Genomic DNA, 20749 nt, shown 5'->3' on the forward strand with positions numbered 1-20749 from the left:
GCTTTGCAATGTTGGAGCTGGATTCTCTATTTCTCTTTTGCCAGCTGGCACAAGGTGAAGCATTGTCAGTAGAGGGTGCTGGAGGAACACTGGAGGAGGAGGAGTTCTCTTCCTAGTTCTGGTGTTCCTTTGGCCAGTCTCCAGTGGCATGTACAACTCGTTCAGTGCTGACTCCTGCAGAACAAGGCAATCGGCAGTGCCCGGGGACCAACAGCTTTACCTGGAACCTCCTTGGGTGGCTTCCCAGTGAACTGCAGCTGATGAAGTGCCTTCCCTTAAATGACTGGACCGGTTTGCAGTGAGTTCTGAGGGCAGCATCTCGGCATCTCAGTGATGCCTCTGCCCCCTAGTGAGTCACAGTCCTCTTAAGTTCTCTAAGTTAGGTCTGGATGTCAGCCCTGGGAGTTTGGGGCAGGGTGGGTGGTATTCTAGACTTTTTTTTTTTTTTTTTTTTTTTTTAAGATTTTACTTATTTGGGGCGCCTGGGTGGCTCAGCGGGTTAAGCCGCTGCCTTCGGCTCAGGTCATGATCTCAGGGTCCTGGGATCGAGCCCCGCATCGGGCTCTCTGCTCAGCAGAGAGCCTGCTTCCTCCTCTCTCTGCCTGCCTCTCTGCCTGCTTGTGATCTCTCTCTGTCAAATAAATAAATAAAATCTTTGAAAAAAAAAGATTTTACTTATTTATTTGACAGAGAGAGAGAGAGATCACAAGTAGGCAGAGAGGCAGGCAGAGAGAGGGGGATACAGGCTCCCCGCTGAACAGAGAGCCCGATGTGGGGCTCGATCACAGGACCCTGGGATCATGACCTGAGCCAAAGGCAGAGGCTTAACCTACTGAGCCACCCAGGTGCCCCCTTCTTAGACATTTTATTCCAGCCTTAGAGGTAGTGGCTCTTTCTTGTATCTGTTACCCCTGTCTTCTTTAGAGTTCTTTTCTTCTTACTAGCCAATTTCTCAGTACTCTAATACCCTATTAGAGTTGAAATTTTATATTAAATTTCCCTGGTTCAAATTCTTGTGTGATTTATAGAACCCTACTGATACAACTTTTGTCTGAGGGTATAAGTTCTCCAGGGGCCCTAACTGAAATCCTGGTGTGTTAACCAGGGTCCTCCTTCTTGACAGGTCTTGAACTCCAGTTTTTGTTTTCTCAGTACCGTAAGACTGCTGAAATTTTTTCCTCAGACTCTTACCTAATATTTGAGGACCATTATTTTTTTTTAAAGATTTTATTTATTGGGGCGCCTGGGTGGCTCAGTGGGTTAAGCCGCTGCCTTCGGCTCAGGTCATGATCTCAGGGTCCTGGGATCGAGTCCCGCATCGGGCTCTCTGCTCAGCAGGGAGCCTGCTTCCCTCTCTCTCTCTCTCTGCCTGCCTCTCTGTCTACTTGTGATCTCTCTCTGTCAAATAAATAAATAAAATCTTTTTTTTTAAAGATTTTATTTATTTATTTGACAGACAGTAAGAGATCATAAGTAGGCAGAGCAGCAGGCAGAGATAGAGGGGGAAGCAGGCTCCCCACTGAGCTGGATCCCAGGACCTTGAGATCATGACCTGAGCCAAAGGTGGAGGCTTAACACACTGAGCCACTCAGGCACCCTTGGAGACCATTATTCTGTCCACCACATCTTGTTTCTCATGAACCATCTATCTATTCCAGTATTGAATAAACAATACCTTTTATTAGTCACAAGACAATTGGCTGTACCACATACATGTGACTTCTCCATCTGAATCAAGCTTCTTTGCAGCACAGCAAGCACTGAGAGAGAGAGAGAGCGAGAGCGCACAAGTCACTAAGTATTTGACTTAGGTCAAAGTACAAAGAGCACGTAACCTCAATATGTTCTCTCCGTGATGGTGAATTAAATGATTGCTCAATAAGCCTTTCCACTAATCTATAGGTAGGACTGTATGCAGAGAATATGCAGGACATATGGACTTGGATATGGAGTAAAGATTGAGCAAAAGGAAATGAGACTCCTTCCATATTCTAGCAAAGCAAGCTAGATGAGATTCTAAGGGACCAGGTATCAGTTCCAATAGAATAAGTTAAAAATGGTGAGGGATGTGGAATTTTAGGGTTTGATTTTTCTTCCAATAGTATTGGATAGCTAAAGCTAGGAGAATAAAAATCTTAGAACACAGAATATCAATCTGCAAGTGCAGAAGAAAGTATGGCACAGTTGCGAGCATCTTTCTCTGTAGATGTCAGATAGAAACTGAATGCTGAAACTGATCTCGCACGTTGTTGAATTGCAGATAAATTTGCAAACCGATCAAGACTCTGCAGTGATTGGGTGTCAGTCAGTTGAGGGTCCAACTCTTGATCTCTGCTCAGATCTTGATCTCACGGTTGTGAGTTGGAGCCCCACGTTGGGTGTAGAGATTACCTAAAAATAAAAAAAATTAGGGGTGCCTGCATGGCTCAGTTGGTTGAGCAACTGCCTTCGGCTCGGGTCATGATCCTGGAGTCCAGGGGGTTGAGTCCCACATTGGGTCTCTGCTCAGCAGGGAGTCTGCTTCTCCTGCTGACCTCTCTCCTCTCATGCATTCTCTCTTTCTCTCTCTAATAAATAAATAAAATCTTTAGAAAAAAAATTTTAAAAACCCCACAAATATGGACATAAGAAAAGAACTAGTTATTTTGGGAAAACCCAGTCCCATAGTCTTCTTTGAAATATTTTTTCATTGTGTCCCTCTTGCAGAAGGGAGAGTGCTTTACCATTTTGCACCCCATATCTCACTTCCTTTCCTGTGATCAGGATGAGCCAGAGGGTGAGAAACAATAACATGTCAAAGTAAATGAAAAAAATACTCAGAAGGAGCTGCAGGAAATTTCTAAGGGGAATTCTATGTGATCATGAAATTTAATGTGCATTATCATGAATTTATTAAAAATGGCAGAACATAATTTTATTAAACTTTTTATGGTAACAAGATTTTTGCATTTATTTACTTATTTATTTAGTCTCCAAGACTTGATTGATTGATTGATTTTTGTGAGTAAAGCAAAAGAATTTACTAAATGAAGATATAGAAAAAGCTCTCGAGAGTGAGGTTTGTTTTTTTTTTTAAAGATTTTATTTATTTATTCAACAGAGAGAGAGCACAAGTAGGCACAGCAGCAGGCAGCAGAGGGAGAAGCAAGCTCTGCTGAGCAGGGATCCCAATGCGGGGCTCGATCCCAGGACCCTGAGATCCTGACTCCAGCCACTGAAGGCAGCTGTTTAACCCACTGAGCCACCCAGGCACCCCAGCATATACCATTTTAAATGTCTCTATGGTTTTGCCTTTTGCATGATAATTCAGGAGAAGTGTAGGTCTCACTGAGACCTGAGAGAATAGTGTCCCTGGTTACAGAGTGAGGACTCTTGCTTTAGACAACATCATGGACTGAATCCCTAAAATAGGAGAGCCATAAATCTCATAAAGCTGTTTCTTCTTGGCTATAAAATAAACTTGATTTGTTCTGTATAATACATAATGAGGATAATTATGTAGTAAGTCAAGAAAATATCCTGTATTAGAGGAAAGAGACTATATATGTAATTGGAATTTATGAATAATCCCCAAATCCCATTTCTCTAGTTTGCAGAGGCTGCTAATTGGCTCCCGGAGTCTTTCTCCCCATTTTCCTTAATAATAGAACATGACATTTTTAGCTAGATGTATGTCCACTTGGAATAAACACATTTCCCAGCCTCCCTTACAGCTATGTGTGGTCATATGACTAAATTCTGGCCAATTGGAGGTAAATATAAATGGTGCGGGGAAGGAGAGGGTGTGTATTCTTCTGCGCTTCTTTGTTCTTCTTGGTTTAGATATGGTCATGATGACTGGACCTTGAGCTGGATCCTTTATGGGTCTTCCATGAAGTGGAATGCTAGGAATGGTGGAACAGCAAAGTAGAAGGAGCTTGGAAGCCGGAGAGTTGTGGAGCTGTCATATATGTAGTGCTTTTATATGAGTTCCTACATATAGAGCTTTTATATGAGAGAAAAATAAAACTTCTATCTTGCTTAAGCTGCTAATAGGTCAGGTTTTTATATATACATAGGAAACCTAATTCTAATGGATGCACCTAGTTATTTAAATATCATCTCTTACTACTCTTTAATTGGTCAACTATCTTCTACGAATCCCTGTATCCCAGAGCCTAGCATGTAATAGATGTTGATAAAGGCTCCTATCTATCTGCTTCACAATGCCTGGTAAGGGGCTTGAAGGCTGGAAGCTAGAATCATCACATGCATAGCAGTTGATGTTGATGGTTGGCTGAGACTACAGCTAGGACAATTGGCTGTACCACATACATGTGACTTCTCCATCTGAATCAAGCTTCTTTGCAACATGGCAAGCATTGAGAGAGAGAGAGGGAGAAAGAGAGAGAGAGTACAAGCGAGCCGTCAATTTCCAGACATATCCTTTTTATGACCTAGTCTTGAAAGTTATTGTCTGCCATTGGTCAAGCCAGTTACAAGCTCCTGGTCAGAATCAAGGGGGAGAACATAGACCTCTCATCTCTGGGTGGAAGGACTAGGAGTTACACTGTAAGAAGGGCATGTTGAATGGGAAAAACACATACATCTCCGGAAAATAAAGTCTGTCACATTCTGCCTGTTGGTCATAGCAATTCACATCCCTCTCATAGTCATCCCTCCCCTTAAAATCTTAAAGTCTAATCCATCATGGCACCAAGCTCAGGTGGAAAGGCCCAGATTTCATCACCTAGCTCCTGGACCTCAAGCTTGAGAAAACACTGTGTAACAAATCACCCCAAAACTTAGTAGCTCCTTCCAGGTATATATTATCTAATTGGGAGATAAGATGTAAACATGTGAAAAGTTATATACTAATAGAAGGATTTAATAATAACCAATGCAACAGTTTTTTCTAACTATTTATATATCTGTTGCTTTGTGTAAAGAAAAATTTCAAAATTAAAATTGATAGCCTTAAAAAGGAATGATGACATACTGATACCTACAGCATGGATGAACCTTGAAAACATTATGATAAGTGAAAGAAGACAGGCACAAAAGTTGTATGTTTATATGAAATGTCCAGGGACATCTGGGTGGCTCAGTTAAGCATCTGCCTTCAGTTCAGGTCATGATCCTAGGGTCCTGGGGTCAAGGCCTGCATCAGGCTCCTAGTTCAGTGGGGGAATCTGCTTCTCCCTCTGCTTATGGTCTCTTTCTCTCTCTCTGACAAATAAATAAATAAAATCTTAAAAAATAAATGTCCAGAATAGGCAAATCTATGGAGACAGAAAGTTGATTAGTGGTTTCCAGCAGTTAAGGAACAGGAAAATGGAGAATGATTACTAATCACCCTTTTTGAGGTGATGAAAATATCCCGAATTAGATATATATGGTGAGGGTTGTTCAACTTTGTGAATATACTAAAATCTACTGAATTGTATGCCTTCAAAGGATGAATTTTATAATATATGGGTTATATCTTAAAAACATTTAAAATTATTACTAAAAATTTTTTAAGATTTTATTTTTATTTGAGAGATAGAGGGCGCACACAGTAGGGGGGAGAAGTAGAGGAAAAGGAGGCTCCCTTCCCGGCCTCCTCTCCCCAGGCTCCCTGCTGAGCAAGGAGCCATCATGTCCTAAGCCTGAGGCAGAGGCTTAACCGACTGATCCACCCAGACTCCCCAACACTTAAAATTATTAAAAAGTTTACTTTGGGGCACCTGGGTGGCTCAGTTGTTAAGCGTCTGCCTTCAGCTCAGGTCGTGATCCTGGGTTCCTGGGTTGGGCTTCCTGCTCGGTGGGAAGACTGCTTCTCTCTCTCCCACTCCCCCTGCTTGTGTTCTCTCTCTTGGCATCTCTCTCTCTGTCAAATAAATAAATATATTTTTAAAAAGTTTCCTTTGATCAACCATTGAGTGAGATAGATGAATAAATCTGGCTCTATTGTCTATATGGGAAGGTCAGTTTTTACAAAATCATTGACAAATTTACAAAAATTAAGATCTGGAAAATAAATTGTAATGTTATAATATATTCCTATGACAAACCAATATGTAAATATGTTTCTCCTTTTTATTTATAAACTATACATATATAATTACAGTTAACCCATTCCTTTTTTCCTTTCTTATACTGTAACACACATATATGTATATATACATACATACGTGTGTGTGATATATATGCATGTGTGTTAGATATATACATATATATGCATTACTGACATATAGTACTGACATTACTATGAACAAATTAGGTCAATGAAAGAAAATTTGTACTCTCTGTATTTCTTTTCTGGTCATGATTATGTTTCAGATTATGACTAATACTGAAAATAATTTTTTTAAAAAGATTTTATTTATTTATTTGACAGACAGATCACAAGTAGGCAGAGAGGCAGGCGGGGGCAGAGGGGGGGTGGGAAGCAGGCTCCCCGCTGAGAGGGAGCCTGATGCGGGACTCAATCCCAGGACCCTGGGACCAGGACCCGAGCTGAAGCAAAGGCTCAACCCACTGAGACACCCAGGCACCCCTGAAAATAATTTTTTGTTACAGAGAGATGGGCTTTAAAAATGATATATAAACTTCAGCTGTCAAATGTGTAAGGTTGACCTTAGATGCTGTTATTGCGAGTCTAAGTCAGAAAAAGAATCAGGGTCTAAATTGGGATGGCAATGAAGGGAATAGAAAGGAAGTAGATAGATACTGCATGAATAAAACTGATACTTTTCTACAGTTACAGGGGCAAAGAAGAGGGAGATGTCAAGTAAGAAATGTATTTCCAGCTTGGTAATAACTGGCAATTCTTGGGGGCTTGGTTTGTAAGTATAGGTACCCCATGCCTAGAACTGCCTCAGAACATAGAAGTGCTTCAGTACATATTTTTTGTCTGAATGAATGAATGATCTTGTACAGGATACATCCTATTCGCCTCATGCACTCTCCATCCATCTTTTTACTATAGCTGTTACCTTGGCAACCAACTGCTTGCAGGTGTCACCTGACAGTATCTGCTCCCAACTACAGCTCCTATCTTTGCCTTTCCCCAGGGACTTCTTTGCTGCAGCCTTGTGGGGGCATCTACCATTCCTGACACTTGTGTAAATCTTGAAGAGTGAGGGAATTAACACTCAGGGGGCACCTTTTGGCCATTGGGGGTAAGAGTGAGTGGATAAATATACCTGTCTCTTTATATAAATATTTTTAAAAATTAAAAAAAAATCATTTTTTGAGAGAGTGAGAGAGAAAGGAGGAGCAGGGGGAGGGGCAGAGGGAGAGGGGAAGCAGACTCCCGGAAGAGCAGGGAGCCTGACCCCTGTGACAGCAATGAGAAGACAAGATGATGACAACGACAATGTGGGGCTCAATCAGGGGACCCGAGGATCAGGACCTGAGGCGAAGGCAGATACTTAACTGACTGAGCCACCCAGGCGCCGCTCCTATGTTTCTTGAATCACAGTCTATATGGTTCTACAGAAGGTTCCAGCTGGACAATGTTCCAGTTGTCCAGACAGCAACCAACTCAGTATCACATCCTTGGGCCTGCCTTCTTAGCTTCCCTCTTCCCATTCCCCACCAGACTTGTCTCTTGGGATTGTTTTCCACAATAAACTGCCCACATGTCACTCTTGTCTCAGGCTCACCTTTCTGGGGGTGCCCAGGCCAAGACTGATTCCTATGTAAAATGTGGCATGGAGGAGTTAGCACTGGTAAAAGACCCACAGACCTAGCTGTTCACTAACCTCCCTTGAAGAGATGGATACTTTTATTACCATTTTGAGATGCACGTGTACTGACAAGAAAAGATCTCCAAGCCATTTGTTAACGGAAAAAAACAAAATAAAAACCAAGGTCAAGAAAAATGCTTGTAGCAAGGGTTTCACGTTCCTGAAAGAGAGCAAGTGTGTGTACATATATGCTAATAAATGTATACAAAATATTGGACTACCACGGTTTGCTATATAGTTTTATATGGCTTAAATCGTTTACAAGGAGAATGTATCTGTGTAATTATAAAAAAAAAAAAAAAAGAAAAACCCAATATTGTCCATCTCCAAGGTCATTGAATCAAGCCAGTGGAAGTGCAGAGCCAAAGGTAAAGCGCTCCAGCAGCAACAAGGTAAGACAGCAGAGCTGTGATCAGGTTTGCCCGCTAGGGGGCAACGGAGCGAGAACAAAGGCTAGGCAGGCGAGAAACCTGAGACCCGAAGGGAGGGCGGCTGGGTCTTTGTGGTCGCCAGGGAGCGGAAGTGTAGGGCAACTTAAACCTACAAATACCCGCTCTTCCACAGGCAGGACAATGCAGAAGTCATAAATTCCGTCCCTCTGCCGCACCCCAGACGGATCGAGGATTCTCAGACTCCAGGGGACACCCCCCTCCACTTCCCCGGAGAGAAGCTTGGCTCTCTGAGCAGTCTTCAGGCTCGTTCGTACCACTTGGGCACTCAAAACTCTCCCCTCTGTTCCCCACCCTCCCCCTGAAACCCGCAGAGGGGAAATTGAGTCACTGGAGGCGAGGCCCGAGTCGCCGGGGGAATGTGCGCCGACGCCAGCCCTCAGGGCCTTCCAGATGCTTGGAGGAGGGGAGGGTTCTCCAGGAAAATATACAAAGGGGGGTGAGAGGGGGAGGTGGCTGGCTGGGCAGGAGCTGAGCCAGACACATGGAGAAACGCTGCCCAGGATCAAAGGAAATATGACATTTGAAAAGAATGTGCGCGTCTGCTTGTGCAGCGGAGGGGGGCGTGTGGGTGGCGTGTAGGGAAGCAGGGGCTGGATTGGGGTCTCTACCCGCGCCCGTCTAGCCTCCGCTTCCCTCCTCCCTCTGCACACCCCCGCTCCCGCCTTAGGTGGAGGATTGTCGCGGGTCTCAGGGTGTTCCTCGCTCTCCCTCCCCGTGGGTCTCTCCTTCCTTTATTTCCGAGATGAAGCTGGAAGGGAAATGTAACCTGAGGAGACCAACCAAAGGGGGGGGGGGGGGAAGAAAGAAAAATCAAACCAAGCCGCCTCCCCGCTCGGCCTCGGAACATTCTTCTCTCCCCGCCGGCCTGGCCTCTTATCCCCGCCCCTCCAGCGTCGCGGTCCTGGGCTCGGAGCCGGAGCCGCTCCGCACGTCACTGGGGTCCCCGGGGGCTGGGGGGGTCCCCAGGGCGGGCCAGCGGGAGGACGCGAGGACGGGAGGGAAGGGAGGGGAGCCGCCTCTGCCGCTGCAGAGCTCCGGCCCGCGGAGCCAGCCCTCCCCTCTTCCCTTCTGCCCCGCAGAGCCTGTTTCTCATTAGAGTAACGGGCGCGGTCCCCGCCCGGCTCCGGAGTGTTTGTAAACGTCTGACCCGAGGGCCCTAACTTAACCCTTTAGGTGCGGGGTTGGGGCGCCTCAGGGGGCGCAGCCCTGAGCTAGAAGGATACAGGTTGAAGGTCGCTGCGGCCTGTTAAAGAGGTTTGAAGTACACCTTCGGTGTTGGTCGGGGGTGGGGGATGGTACCTCCCACACCCCGGTCCGCCTTTCGAGTCAAGTATCTCCCTCTTACCCCAACAGGCCCCACCATGCCTGCCTTTCCTGGAACTCCAGCCCGAGTCTTCCTTCCTCCCCCCGCCCAGGTGACAGGTGTCCAACCCTGGGGCCCACAAGGTCGTCCGGCTTCGGGCTCCTAGAAAACCTGGCTAGAATTTGTCAGGCTAGTCGGAGCGGGATGCTATCGGATCAGAGAGTCATTCCAGACTACAGTTCTGGGAGGGGAGAGCCGACTTCCCGTGGAGGCTAATTAATGGCCCCTCTGGGTGGCTGGGACTCGGGCAGCGGTAAAGCCCGGCCTGGATCACCGCCCAATCAGGGGCTATGGACCTTTGAACAGTACCCCCAAACGCCTAAATGTTCTTCACCTTTGAGGGTTTGGGAGAGACGGTGCCTGAGAGGGCTGACTCGGCAGGGCTTCCAGAAGGCCCAGGCAGGGCGGCTTCAAGAGAACGATGACCTTTTCCTTTTCAGAGCAGCCTGTAGCTACTCTGAACCCCAGAGCCTCCTGGGCCTCAAGGCTTGGAGGGAAAGGGGAGGAGAGGTGTCCTTCCTTGAGAGTTGCTGACCTCACAACTCTTCAGAACTTAGGAAAGGATCTCCCTGGGCTCTCCACACTATAGGCCCAGGATGTAACCGCCCTAAGGAGCTCGGACCCGGAGCTCTCAGCTTAGACTAAGTTGGGGGTGTGTGTGTGGTGGTAGTGCTCCCTGCGGGGTATGATTGTCATGAGTGAGGGCCAATAAGCTTTAGTAAGGTCGCACCACGCTTGAAGGACAGTTTTCCAATTCAGTTTTGTTCTTTTTCTTTTTCTTTTCTTTTCTTTCTTTCTTTCTTTCTTTTTTTTTTTTTTTTGAGGGGGAGGGACTGGAGAGAGGACAGAGGGAGGGAGGGTGGGGGAGGACGAGGGGTGCGTGGTTTTCTCATCTCATCCCTGGAGGAGGGGCTGGAGCATCCCGGGCAGCCAATCAGGGACAGGCTGGGGGGGGCGCTTTGAAGAAGTTTGGGGGAAAAAAGTTTGGAAAAGTTTCTATAATAACGAGGGGGCGTCCGGAGGGAGGAGGCAGCTGCGGAGGAGGGGGCGTCTCAAAGAAGGGGAGGGAGGGAGCCACGGGTGAGGATACGGCAGCCTCCTGAGCTCCCCCCTCCCACCCAGATCGGGACCTGGGGGCTCTGGCCGGCTCCATGGGGGCCGCAAGCTGCGAGGATGAGGAGCTGGAATTTAAGCTGGTGTTCGGGGAGGAAAAGGAGACCCCCCCGCTGGGCGCGGGGGGGTCGGGGGAAGGTTAGTGCGGGGCTGGGAAGGGGTCTTGGGGTCAGTGAGGGAAAGGGCCGGGAGATCCCGAGTCTGGGAATTTTAGGGCGGGGAGCCTGGGGTGGAGGATGAGGGGCTTAGAGGTGGAGGGGAGTCGCGGGGCACGGGGGTCTGCGGAGGTGAGGCTGGGGGCCCGGCACCACTTTCTCCTTTTTAGGTCGTGACTGGGGTGGGGGTGGGGGTGCCGTTGGCGGCGCGCCGCCTCTCGGCTGGGCCGTCTGTCACTGGGATGGGGGGCGGGCGGGAAGAGCGGCCCCGAGAGCCCCGGGCGCCGCCAGGGGAAGGGGAACGGGGTAGGGGTGGGTCTCTGGAGCGTGCGGCTGGCTGACCCGGCCTTGGGCCCGCGGACCCGACGCCGGGGGCTGGGGGAGCTCTCGGGCCCCGCCAGGGCTCCCCTCCCCCTCCCCCGCCGGCTGCAATGAGAGACAGATGGCGGGGATTGAGCCGGGGGCGGCGGCCGCCGCTCTCACGGAATCGGCGCTGCCCGCGCCCCCCTCCCCAGAGCCGGGCCCGGGGCCCGCACGCAGCATCCCCTTCGCTGCACCCCCGCCCACAGATGGAGGGAGTGGAGGAGAAGCCACCTCCCCTTGTCGCCACAGCCCCGGCGCCCCTCCACCCCTTGGCCACCGTTGCGATGGCAACTGGGGCTCCTGCCAGCAACGTTTGGGGGTTTGGGAACCGCTGCTAATTGGGTTCATGTGTGAGTCGCCCCCAGCCCAGCCCAGCGCCTCCCTAAACACGCCTCCAGGCCCAGCTCCAGCCCCTTTCCAGTCGCCTCCCTCACCTTAAGACCCGCCCCGTCTGGTACCCCAGGTCCCAGGGCCAGGGGCTCAAGAGTGTCAGGTTCTCCGAGTGAGAAAAGGCCTGGGACGTCTGGATCTATGTACTCCACCTTCTGAGGTCCAACTTTGCTTTTGTCTTTGTGGCTCTTAAGGGCATCTCAGGGATCCCCCCTTATGCTGAGGAGGGGGTGGCATACAGGATTTGGAGGGCTGGCCGCTCAAGGAACCCAGACATCTCACCTGCTTCTCTTTGTCCCCATCTCCTGTGGCATCCCTCTCTCTGTCCCCCTCCCTTCCCATTTTGACAGAACTGGACTCAGAGGACGCCCCGCCATGCTGCCGTCTGGCCCTGGGGGAGCCCCCTCCCTATGGCGCTGCCCCTATTGGCATTCCCAGGCCTCCACCCCCTCGGCCTGGCATGCATTCACCACCACCCCGTCCAGCCCCCTCACCTGGCACTTGGGAGAGCCAGCCTGCCCGGTCAGTGAGGCTGGGGGGCCCGGGAGGGGCTTCCGGCGGGGCTGGAGGAGGCCGTGTTCTTGAATGCCCCAGTATCCGCATCACTTCCATCTCTCCCACCCCTGACCCGCCGGCCACTCTGGAGGACAACCCTGATGCCTGGGGGGACGGCTCCCCCAGGGATTACCCACCACCGGAAGGCTTTGGGGGCTACCGAGAGACGGGGGGCCAGGGCGGGGGCCCCTTCTTCAGCCCCAGCCCTGGCAGCAGCAGCCTGTCCTCGTGGAGCTTCTTCTCCGATGCTTCAGACGAGGCAGCCCTATACGCAGCCTGCGATGAGGTGGAGTCTGAGCTGAATGAGGCAGCCTCGCGCTTTGGCCTGGGCTCCCCCTTGCCCTCGCCCCGGGCCTCCCCCAGGCCGTGGACCCCCGACGATCCCTGGAACCTGTATGGTCCGAGCCCTGGAGGCCGGGGGCCAGAGGATAGCTGGCTACTCCTCAGCGCTCCTGGGCCCACCCCAGCCTCCCCACGGCCGGCCTCTCCATGTGGCAAGCGGCGCTATTCCAGCTCGGGAACCCCATCTTCGGCCTCCCCAGCTCTGTCCCGCCGTGGCAGCCTGGGGGAGGAGGGCCCGGAGCCACCTCCACCACCACCATTGCCTCTGGCCCGGGACCCTGGCTCCCCTGGCCCTTTTGACTACGTGGGAGCCCCGCCGGCGGAGAGCATCCCGCAGAAGACCCGGCGGACTTCCAGCGAGCAGGCAGTGGCCCTGCCTCGGTCTGAGGAGCCTGCCCCATGCAATGGGAAGCTGCAGTCAGGGGCTGAGGAGACTGCGGCACCCCCCGGGGGGCCTCGAAAGGAGGTGGCTGGCATGGACTATCTGGCAGTGCCTTCCCCCCTGGCTTGGTCCAAGGCCCGGATTGGGGGACACAGCCCCATCTTCAGGTGAGGATTGTGGCTAGCCCCACCTGTGTCTCCAGCCATCCCACGGAGGGAGCAGAAGGTCAAGGAATGGGTTAGAAGGACGGTCCTGGTTCTGTGCCCTTGGCATTTCAAAAGAGAATCTTCGACCTTACTCAGTTTTGGGGAGAATTAAACCAAGCCAAACCAAACCCAAACCCCACCCCCTCCAAACATAATTTGCAAAAGGACAATCCCTCCCTGTGGACCAATAAGGAAAAACCTCCCTACCTCCCAGGAGGACCACTTAGGTAAAGAGAGAGTGCCTGGCCTCTAGCACGTCCCCCGCCCCCAGCTCTGCACTGGGTGTGAGCCTGGTTGGATTTAAGCCCTGCGCTGGGTAGTAGGAAGTCTCTCTTCTCTCACTTAATTTCTAGGGCCATGACTTACTGATTAAAAGCGTAGCTGCTAATTTGAATAAAACAGCTTGCAAGTCAAAGAATTCCTATTAATACAAGCGGTGCTTAGAGTTCTTCCACCCCTTTCACTCTCAAAGAACCCTGCCCACTTCAATCATCCTGAATCTTGGGATGTCACACTGAGCTGGCTCCATCCAGAAAAGTTTCCTGGGGAAAGAAATCTTAACGTCTGTTGCCTTGGGCTTCTGTAGAGTTGTGTGGGGCTGTGGCGGGCACTGTAGGGTGACTTAACGGCATCCGTGGCCTCTATCTGCTAGGTACTAGTGGCACCCTGTCCCCTAGTTGGTTCTACTCAAAGTGTCTCCAGACATTGCCAGCCACCACCTGGAGGATATCTTCCCGCTCAATACAGGAAAATTGCCCATCTGTAACCCCTGGCTTTTTGGAACTGACTTGTCCAGCCCCAGCTAGTGGAAAAGGTGCTTGAAACAGTCCTGGCTTCTGTCAGTCACTGTCTTGCTTGGCCTGCTGGATTCTACTCCCTGGAGCCTCAATTTCTTTATTTGAAAAACAAAGGGTGAACCTCTGAGGACTTTTCTGGTCCAAAGTGATCTTTCTTTCTTTCTTTTTTAAACGATTTATTTATTTATTTATTTGACAGATAGAGATCACAAGTAGGCAGAGAGGCAGGCAGACAGAGAGAGGGAGAAGCAGGCTTCCTGCTGAGCAGAGAGCCCCATGCGGGGCTCGATGCCAGGACCCTGGGATCATGACCTGAGCCGAAGGCAGAGGCTTTAACCCACCCAGCCACCCAGGCGCCCCTTGAAGTGGTATTTCTTTACTTAACTCTTCCTGTCCAGGTCTGGGGATTAGGATTAGGTCTAGGTTGATCGCTGTATCCTGGTGAATGAACCCTCGCCACCCCAAACCCTGTGCTCAGAGCTGGAAAGAAAGGAGTCTCAGGCCTGGTGCCATCTTCCACACCCTCGTCTCAAGGGGTTCTGAGAGGGTTGTCTCCTATCTCCCCCTGCTTCTGGGCTTTTGGACTGTTGTATTTCTGCTGTGATTTCCTTTCTTCCACACCCAACACCCCCTCCTCCCTCACATCGCAGGGAGCTGGGCCTACTGCTTCCCTGACGGGTCTGAGGCTATAGGTGGTCAGTGCTCTTCTCTCCTCTCCAGGACCTCTGCCCTACCCCCACTGGACTGGCCGCTGCCCAGCCAGTATGAGCAGCTGGAGCTGAGGATCGAGGTGCAGCCCAGAGCCCACCACCGGGCCCACTATGAGACTGAGGGCAGCCGAGGAGCTGTCAAAGCTGCCCCTGGTGGTCACCCTGTAGTCAAGGTAAGGGGCAGAGGGCAGGCCTGATAGACTTTCTCTTCTCCAGTCCCAGATCCCTGCAGATGGGCTCCAGCTGTGCCGACCCATGGCACTGCCCTTTCCCACACTCCCTCAGCAATGACCCTGCAGGCGGCCTGGGGGAGGGGCAGGAGTTAGAGGAGGAAGGGTGCACTTCAAGGACCCGGATATACTTTCTACATCTCTGTCCCTCCACCCCCGCTCCACTCTTCCCATGGGACACCAGTCTCATGTCTACTCTGGAAAATGGTGGCGTGCCAGATGTGGGGGATGGGGTGAGGCTGAGGCCAAAGTTCACTGGGAGTTAGGTTGTCTCTTGAGTTGGGCCAGTCTCTCTTGGAAGATTTTCCCCTTTGCCCAACCCAGTTTGGGCTTTATTCCAAGAATAGCACTGTGAACTCCAGGCCACGTTTTCTCCACAGCTGATGCCCAATTCCCCCTGGGAGTCCCTTCCAGGATATCCTTTATCTTTCACCATCCTCATCCCCTGGTCGACTGAAAACCCAGGGATGGATGAAGGATGAGACTTGGGGATTTCAACTGGGTGGCCGCTCTCTTCTTCTGCCAGCTCCTGGGCTACAGTGAAAAGCCACTGACCCTACAGATGTTCATTGGCACTGCAGATGAACGGAACTTGCGGCCTCATGCCTTCTATCAGGTGCACCGTATCACGGGCAAGATGGTGGCCACAGCTAGCTATGAAGCTGTCGTCAGTGGTACCAAAGTGTTGGAGATGACCCTGCTTCCTGAGAACAACATGGCAGCCAAGTAGGTCCCCGTTTCACTTCCCCTCAGTCTTCAGGCTTTAGGACTGACCTTTTCCATGAGGTCTTCCTCTTCCCAGAAGAGCTAGACATCACCCCTAGGAGCAGGTTTCAGGCTTCTCATGATCTAGAAGAGGACTTTGGGGGTTAGGGAGCACCTTGGAGAGACCACCTTTGATTAGAAAATCAACCCCTGGGGCGCCTGGGGGGCTCAGTGGGTTAAAGCCTCTGCCTTCGGCTCAGGTCATGATCCCGGGGTCCTGGGATCGAACCCTGCATCGGGCTCTCTGCTCAGCGGGGAGACTGCTTCCTCCTCCCTCTCTGCCTGCCTCTCTGCCTGCCTCTCTGCCTACTTCTGATTTCTGTCTGTCAAATAAATTAAAAAAAAAAAATCTAAAAAAAGAAAATCAACCCCTTCCCAGGCTCCCAGAGGAAATCATTCAGGGCTTTGGATGAAGGGTGGGGGTTTCCTTCTTGTGGGGGCATCACTGTTCACCTGGGCTGGTGCGGGGGGCTTGCCTTCCATTCTCTGCCTTCAGCATTGACTGTGCTGGAATCCTGAAGCTCCGGAATTCAGACATCGAACTACGGAAGGGGGAGACGGACATCGGGCGCAAGAACACGCGAGTGCGGCTCGTATTCCGGGTGCACGTGCCCCAGGGCAGTGGGAAGGTCGTCTCAGTGCAGACAGCATCAGTGCCCATTGAGTGCTGTGAGCAAAGAGGCCCTGTGCCAGCTCTGTGTCTCTTGCCGCTCCCTCTCTATGTCTGTCTGGCTTCCCATCTCTTCTGCATCGTGTCCTGTGTCCTGTCTGTCCCAGGTAGCCCTGAAAAGAACTCAGCACTTATTTCTTTTATGGAGGGGGTGGGGGCAGTGTTCTCAGACTGTCTGGGCTGGCCTAGAGTATCCCTGGGTTGCTCTGTGTCCTTGTCTGGGTAACTTTCTGGCCTTTGGTGACCTTGTTCATCTCTCTCTCTGCCCAGGCTCCTTACCTGGTCTGTATGACCCCAGGGATACTGTTGGTTTACTGTGTGTCTGCTGCTGAGGAGGACTCCTCCGGAGTCCTGTGGCAGTGATTCCAAGGAGGGTGGGGGCAAGGAGGCCGTCCTCTTGTGTGCAGCCCTGCCAGCTTCTCTCCTGCCCTGCTCTGCAGCCCAGCGCTCAGCCCAGGAGCTGCCCCAGGTAGAGGCCTACAGCCCCAGTGCCTGCTCCGTGAGAGGAGGAGAGGAACTAGTGCTCACTGGCTCCAACTTCCTGCCAGACTCCAAGGTGGTGTTCATCGAGAGGGGCCCTGGTGAGCACACACGGGGGTGGGGGCAGGCAGGAAGAGTTTGGAACCGGCAGGTGAATGATCTCGGGCACTATCACTAAACTAGCAAGTTGAGCCTCTGTTCCCTCTCTGTAAAAGGGAACAGTTACATTGCCCTTCCTATTGTCCTGTCTGCTTCCCGAGAGGAGATCGGTGTGACAGCAATCTCAAATGCTCAAAGGAGGTGGGGGTGGTCCCTGGCCGGCTCAGTCAGTAGAGCATGAGGCTCTTGGTGTCGGGGTTGTGAGTTCTAGCCTCATATTGAGAGTGGAGATTACTTAAAAATAAAATCTAAAAAAATAAAATAAAATGCTCAAGATGATGAACAAATGTAGGAAATCCACATTCATTTTATTAAAGAGGAGTCAGCTTTGACATACTTTACTCCCACGTGGATAGGCTATAGAGGAGAAGGGGAGAGGGGATTTAGACTGTCACAGCTCCTGGAACCCCCTGAGTTATGGGCTTGGTAACACAACTGGGATTGCAAAGCTTGTGAGGGGTCTCAGGTTAGCTGCAGGGCTGGAGAAGGGGAGACCGAGGTGTCCGGATAAAACCACCACCTCCCCTGACCCTGCCTATCGAGACCCCCAGCTCCTATACTCAAATATAGCACCCTGAGACCATGTCAAAGCAGGTGCAGAGGTTCTGAGTCTTGAGATTGGGGTCTCATTGACTTCCTGCAAGTGAGGACCTTTCCTACCCTTGAACTTCCTCCCAGCACTATGACAGGAGGGGATGTTTGGAGCTGGATGGGAGGGTTCATGCCTCTGTCATGAACTGTGTCTGATTCCTGGGCTGGCCCTGCCATTTCTCTTGGTTTCAGTTTGCTGCCTCTTCCATCCAATTGAATAAACACTCAGTGGGCTCTTCTGTGAGCCAGGCCCCATGGGGGACTTCTGAGTCTGACCTCAGCTCTAGCAGGAGGGGAAATGGCAGGGGACAGGGCCCCTGGAGTTGGGCTGGAGCTCTCTGTTCCTCCTGCACAGATGGAAAGCTGCAGTGGGAGGAGGAGGCCACAGTGAACCGGCTGCAGAGCAACGAGGTACCAGTGTCACTCGGGCACGTGCCCTGGGCGGGTGGTGGGAGAAGTCAGGAAATTCACAGCTCTGTCTCTTGCCCATGGGAATGGAGTCCAGAAGCTACCTTTTCTTTTCTGGAGGAGGCGGCCTGCCTACCATGGAAGCAGGTTCATCTCTAGAGAATGAACTTTGCTGTTAAGCAAATGAACAAACCAGGAGGTGGAGCTTGGGTCCCTGAGAGGGATGGGCTGAGTCTAGATCCCTGAGGGCTGACTGCCTCATCCTGTGCTCTTCTCCAGGTGACGCTGACCCTGACTGTCCCTGAGTACAGCAACAAGCGGGTGTCCCGGCCAGTCCAGGTCTACTTTTATGTCTCCAATGGGCGGAGGAAGCGCAGTCCTACCCAGACTTTCAAGTTTCTGCCTGGTACGCTCGAGGACAGCCCATGGTGGGGTTGTGGGAATACGGGGAGTGGGGGTGGGGCAGAGGGCTGCAGTGCCCCCATGGTTAGGGGCCAAGGGGTGGCTGAAGCCTGGGGATGGGGGGGTGGTTGGAGGCTGTGCGGTGGGGAGACAGCCCGCCCTCTCACCAGCGTGTCCTCCTGCTGTCCCTTCTACCCAGTGATCTTCAAGGAGGAGCCCTTACCGGACTCATCTCTCCGTGGCTTCCCTTCAGCACCTGGTCCCCCCTTTGGCACTGACATGGACTTCTCACCACCCAGGCCCCCTTACCCCTCCTATCCCCACGAAGACCCTGCTTATGAAACTCCTTACCTGTCAGAAGGCTTCAGCTATGGCACACCCCCTCTGTACCCCCAGACGGGGCCCCCACCATCCTACAGACCTGGCCTGCGGATGTTCCCTGAGACTGGGGGTGCCACAGGTTGTGCCCGCCCCCCTCCAGTCTCCTTCCTTCCCCGGCCCTTCCCCGACCCCTATGGAGGACGGGGCTCCCCATTTCCCTTGGGGCTGCCATTCCCTCCTCCAGCCCCCTTTCGGCCTCCACTGCCTTCATCCCCACCGCTTGAAGGCCCCTTCCCTCCCCAGAGTGGCATTCCCTCCACACCAACTGAGGGATACAATGAGGTAGGGCCGAGCTATGGCCCTGGGGAGGGGGCTCCGGAGCAGGAGAAATCCAGGGGTGGCTACGGCAGCGGCTTCCGAGACAGTGTCCCTATCCAGGGTATCACGCTGGAGGAAGGTGGGTGTGCGCCTGGGGGCTGTGAGTGTGAGTGTGTGTAAGAGGTTGCTCTGCATGTTTGCTGAGGGCTGGAGTTTGGCTTCCGTGATTGGGCATCCTTGGTCCCTTGGGGCCAGTCAGAGGATCTCAGGAGGCACATGCTTGGTGCATGCAGCCACCTGAATCCAGTTCCACTTAGTTCCAAAGGGTGCACGGAGTACCGGCCCCAGCCCTTCTGCCTTGGCTCTCTGCCCCAGATCAGTTTCAGGGCTAGAAGCACTTTAAAAGTCATGCAGCCTAGCTCCCTCCATCTGCGGACTCAGGCACTGTATTTCAGAGAGGGGTAGGGGCTCTCAGAGGTCCCCCCGGAGCATATTGCCTCAGCTTTCCACTCCACATGGTGACTCTGGTCAGGGTTGGTGGTGACAAGCCTTGGTATTTTGCATCTCTTTCCTCCCACTGGCTACCCCCACCCGCAGCACTGCTGACTGCACTTGCCCTGACATTGCAGGCCAAGCCAGCAGGACAGGGCTGGGATGGGGGCCTGGGAGCCCACATGGATGGAACTGAGCGAGATTGGATTGGGACGAGGTATCCAGACACACTGGGGAAAGTGGAAGAGAAGCCAGTGGAGGAGGAGCCTAGAAGCATCGTAGACTGAGGCCTGCCTGGAATGGATTGGGGGTCTCTGGAGAAGGAGGGGACTAGTCCCTAGCCCAGTCTTTCAACTGCCCCTCCTTTACAGTGAGTGAAATCATTGGCCGAGACCTGAGTGGCTTCCCTGCACCTCCCGGAGAAGAGCCTCCTGCCTGAAGCGTCGCCTGGCAAACCCCAGCCCTGTCCAGCCTCGCCCACTTTCCCTTCATCCCGGGTTGGTGGTTTCAGAAACTTGGGCCGACCTGGCTCCTCTTTCTCCAGCTTGATATGCCTCCTCTCCTCTACCCCTCGCTGAGGTGTGGCCCTTGGGCCTGGTGCTGCCTTGGAGGGCTAAGATGGGAGTGGGGCCTGAGGCCAGGAGTGAGGACAGACCGGAGTAAAGGCTGTGTCTCGTGTACAAGCCATGGTGCTGGGAGGCTGGGGACAGATTGATGGATAATAAACTGCTCACTGACTAGTGCTTCAGGCTCCAGAAGTCTTTGGAGAAAGAGAGATGGGGCAGCTTACTCTAGCCCTGGTCCAAGGAAGACCTCCAAGGAGGCTTACAGGTTGTATCCCAAAGAGTGTCTCAGTGGAGGGGTGCTAGGGAAGGTTTGGAGGGACTCCAGAGGCTCTCCAGCTGGGGTGAGGTTGGGGACCAGGGCTGGAGGAGGCCTCTCCTCCATGGGAATTCAGATTCTTTGGGAGCTTTGGGATGGGGCCCAGGGATTTGTGTGTTTTCAAGTTCCTTTCTCTTGCCGCTGCTCAGATCATTCTGATTCATAGTCAAGGTCACAAAACAGCAGTCTAGTCCCTTTCCCCTATTTATAAAGGAGGAATCTTGACTCAGAGAGGGAAAGGGGCTTGTCCAAGGTTACACAGCTAATCAACTAGCAGGTTGAAAACACTCCTGGGCTCCTGCTCCCAGCCCCTCTTCAGATACCCTCACCCGTGGGGCTCAAGCCCCACCGAAGGCTTATCTCCCTAGAGTAGGGTTGGGGATGAGGGAGGGCTGGCATGGATCCATCTACACTGGATTCTCCCACTGCTGGGGACCTTGAAGACGTTCTGGAAAGATCTGTGATTCAGAGGTGGATTAGGAAGCCAA

General features: G+C 52.0%; 1 protein-coding gene across 3 annotated transcripts; it reads left to right on the forward strand.

Annotated features, from left to right (window-relative positions):
* Positions 1-9727: 9727 nt before the first annotated feature.
* Positions 9728-20122, forward strand: NFATC4 (nuclear factor of activated T cells 4). 3 transcript variants are annotated; one of them, XM_047738581.1, is made up of 11 exons: positions 9728-10016; positions 10653-10781; positions 11902-12997; positions 14554-14716; positions 15300-15499; positions 16035-16207; positions 16649-16789; positions 17794-17849; positions 18126-18252; positions 18448-19026; positions 19751-20122. In XM_047738581.1, the coding sequence occupies exons 2-11, from the start codon at positions 10682-10684 to the stop codon at positions 19816-19818; spliced, it is 2703 nt and encodes a 900-aa protein (XP_047594537.1). In that variant the 5' UTR covers positions 9728-10016; positions 10653-10681; the 3' UTR covers positions 19819-20122. The 3 variants fall into 3 exon arrangements, with proteins under 3 accessions (XP_047594537.1, XP_047594538.1, XP_047594536.1); XM_047738582.1 differs by lacking the exon at positions 9728-10016 and having other exon boundaries at positions 10444-10781; positions 15390-15499; XM_047738580.1 differs by lacking the exon at positions 9728-10016 and having other exon boundaries at positions 10445-10781.
* Positions 20123-20749: the final 627 nt, after the last annotated feature.

This window comes from Lutra lutra, chromosome 7 (genome assembly GCF_902655055.1).
Source record: "Lutra lutra chromosome 7, mLutLut1.2, whole genome shotgun sequence".
Classification (NCBI taxonomy): Eukaryota; Metazoa; Chordata; class Mammalia; order Carnivora; family Mustelidae; genus Lutra; species Lutra lutra.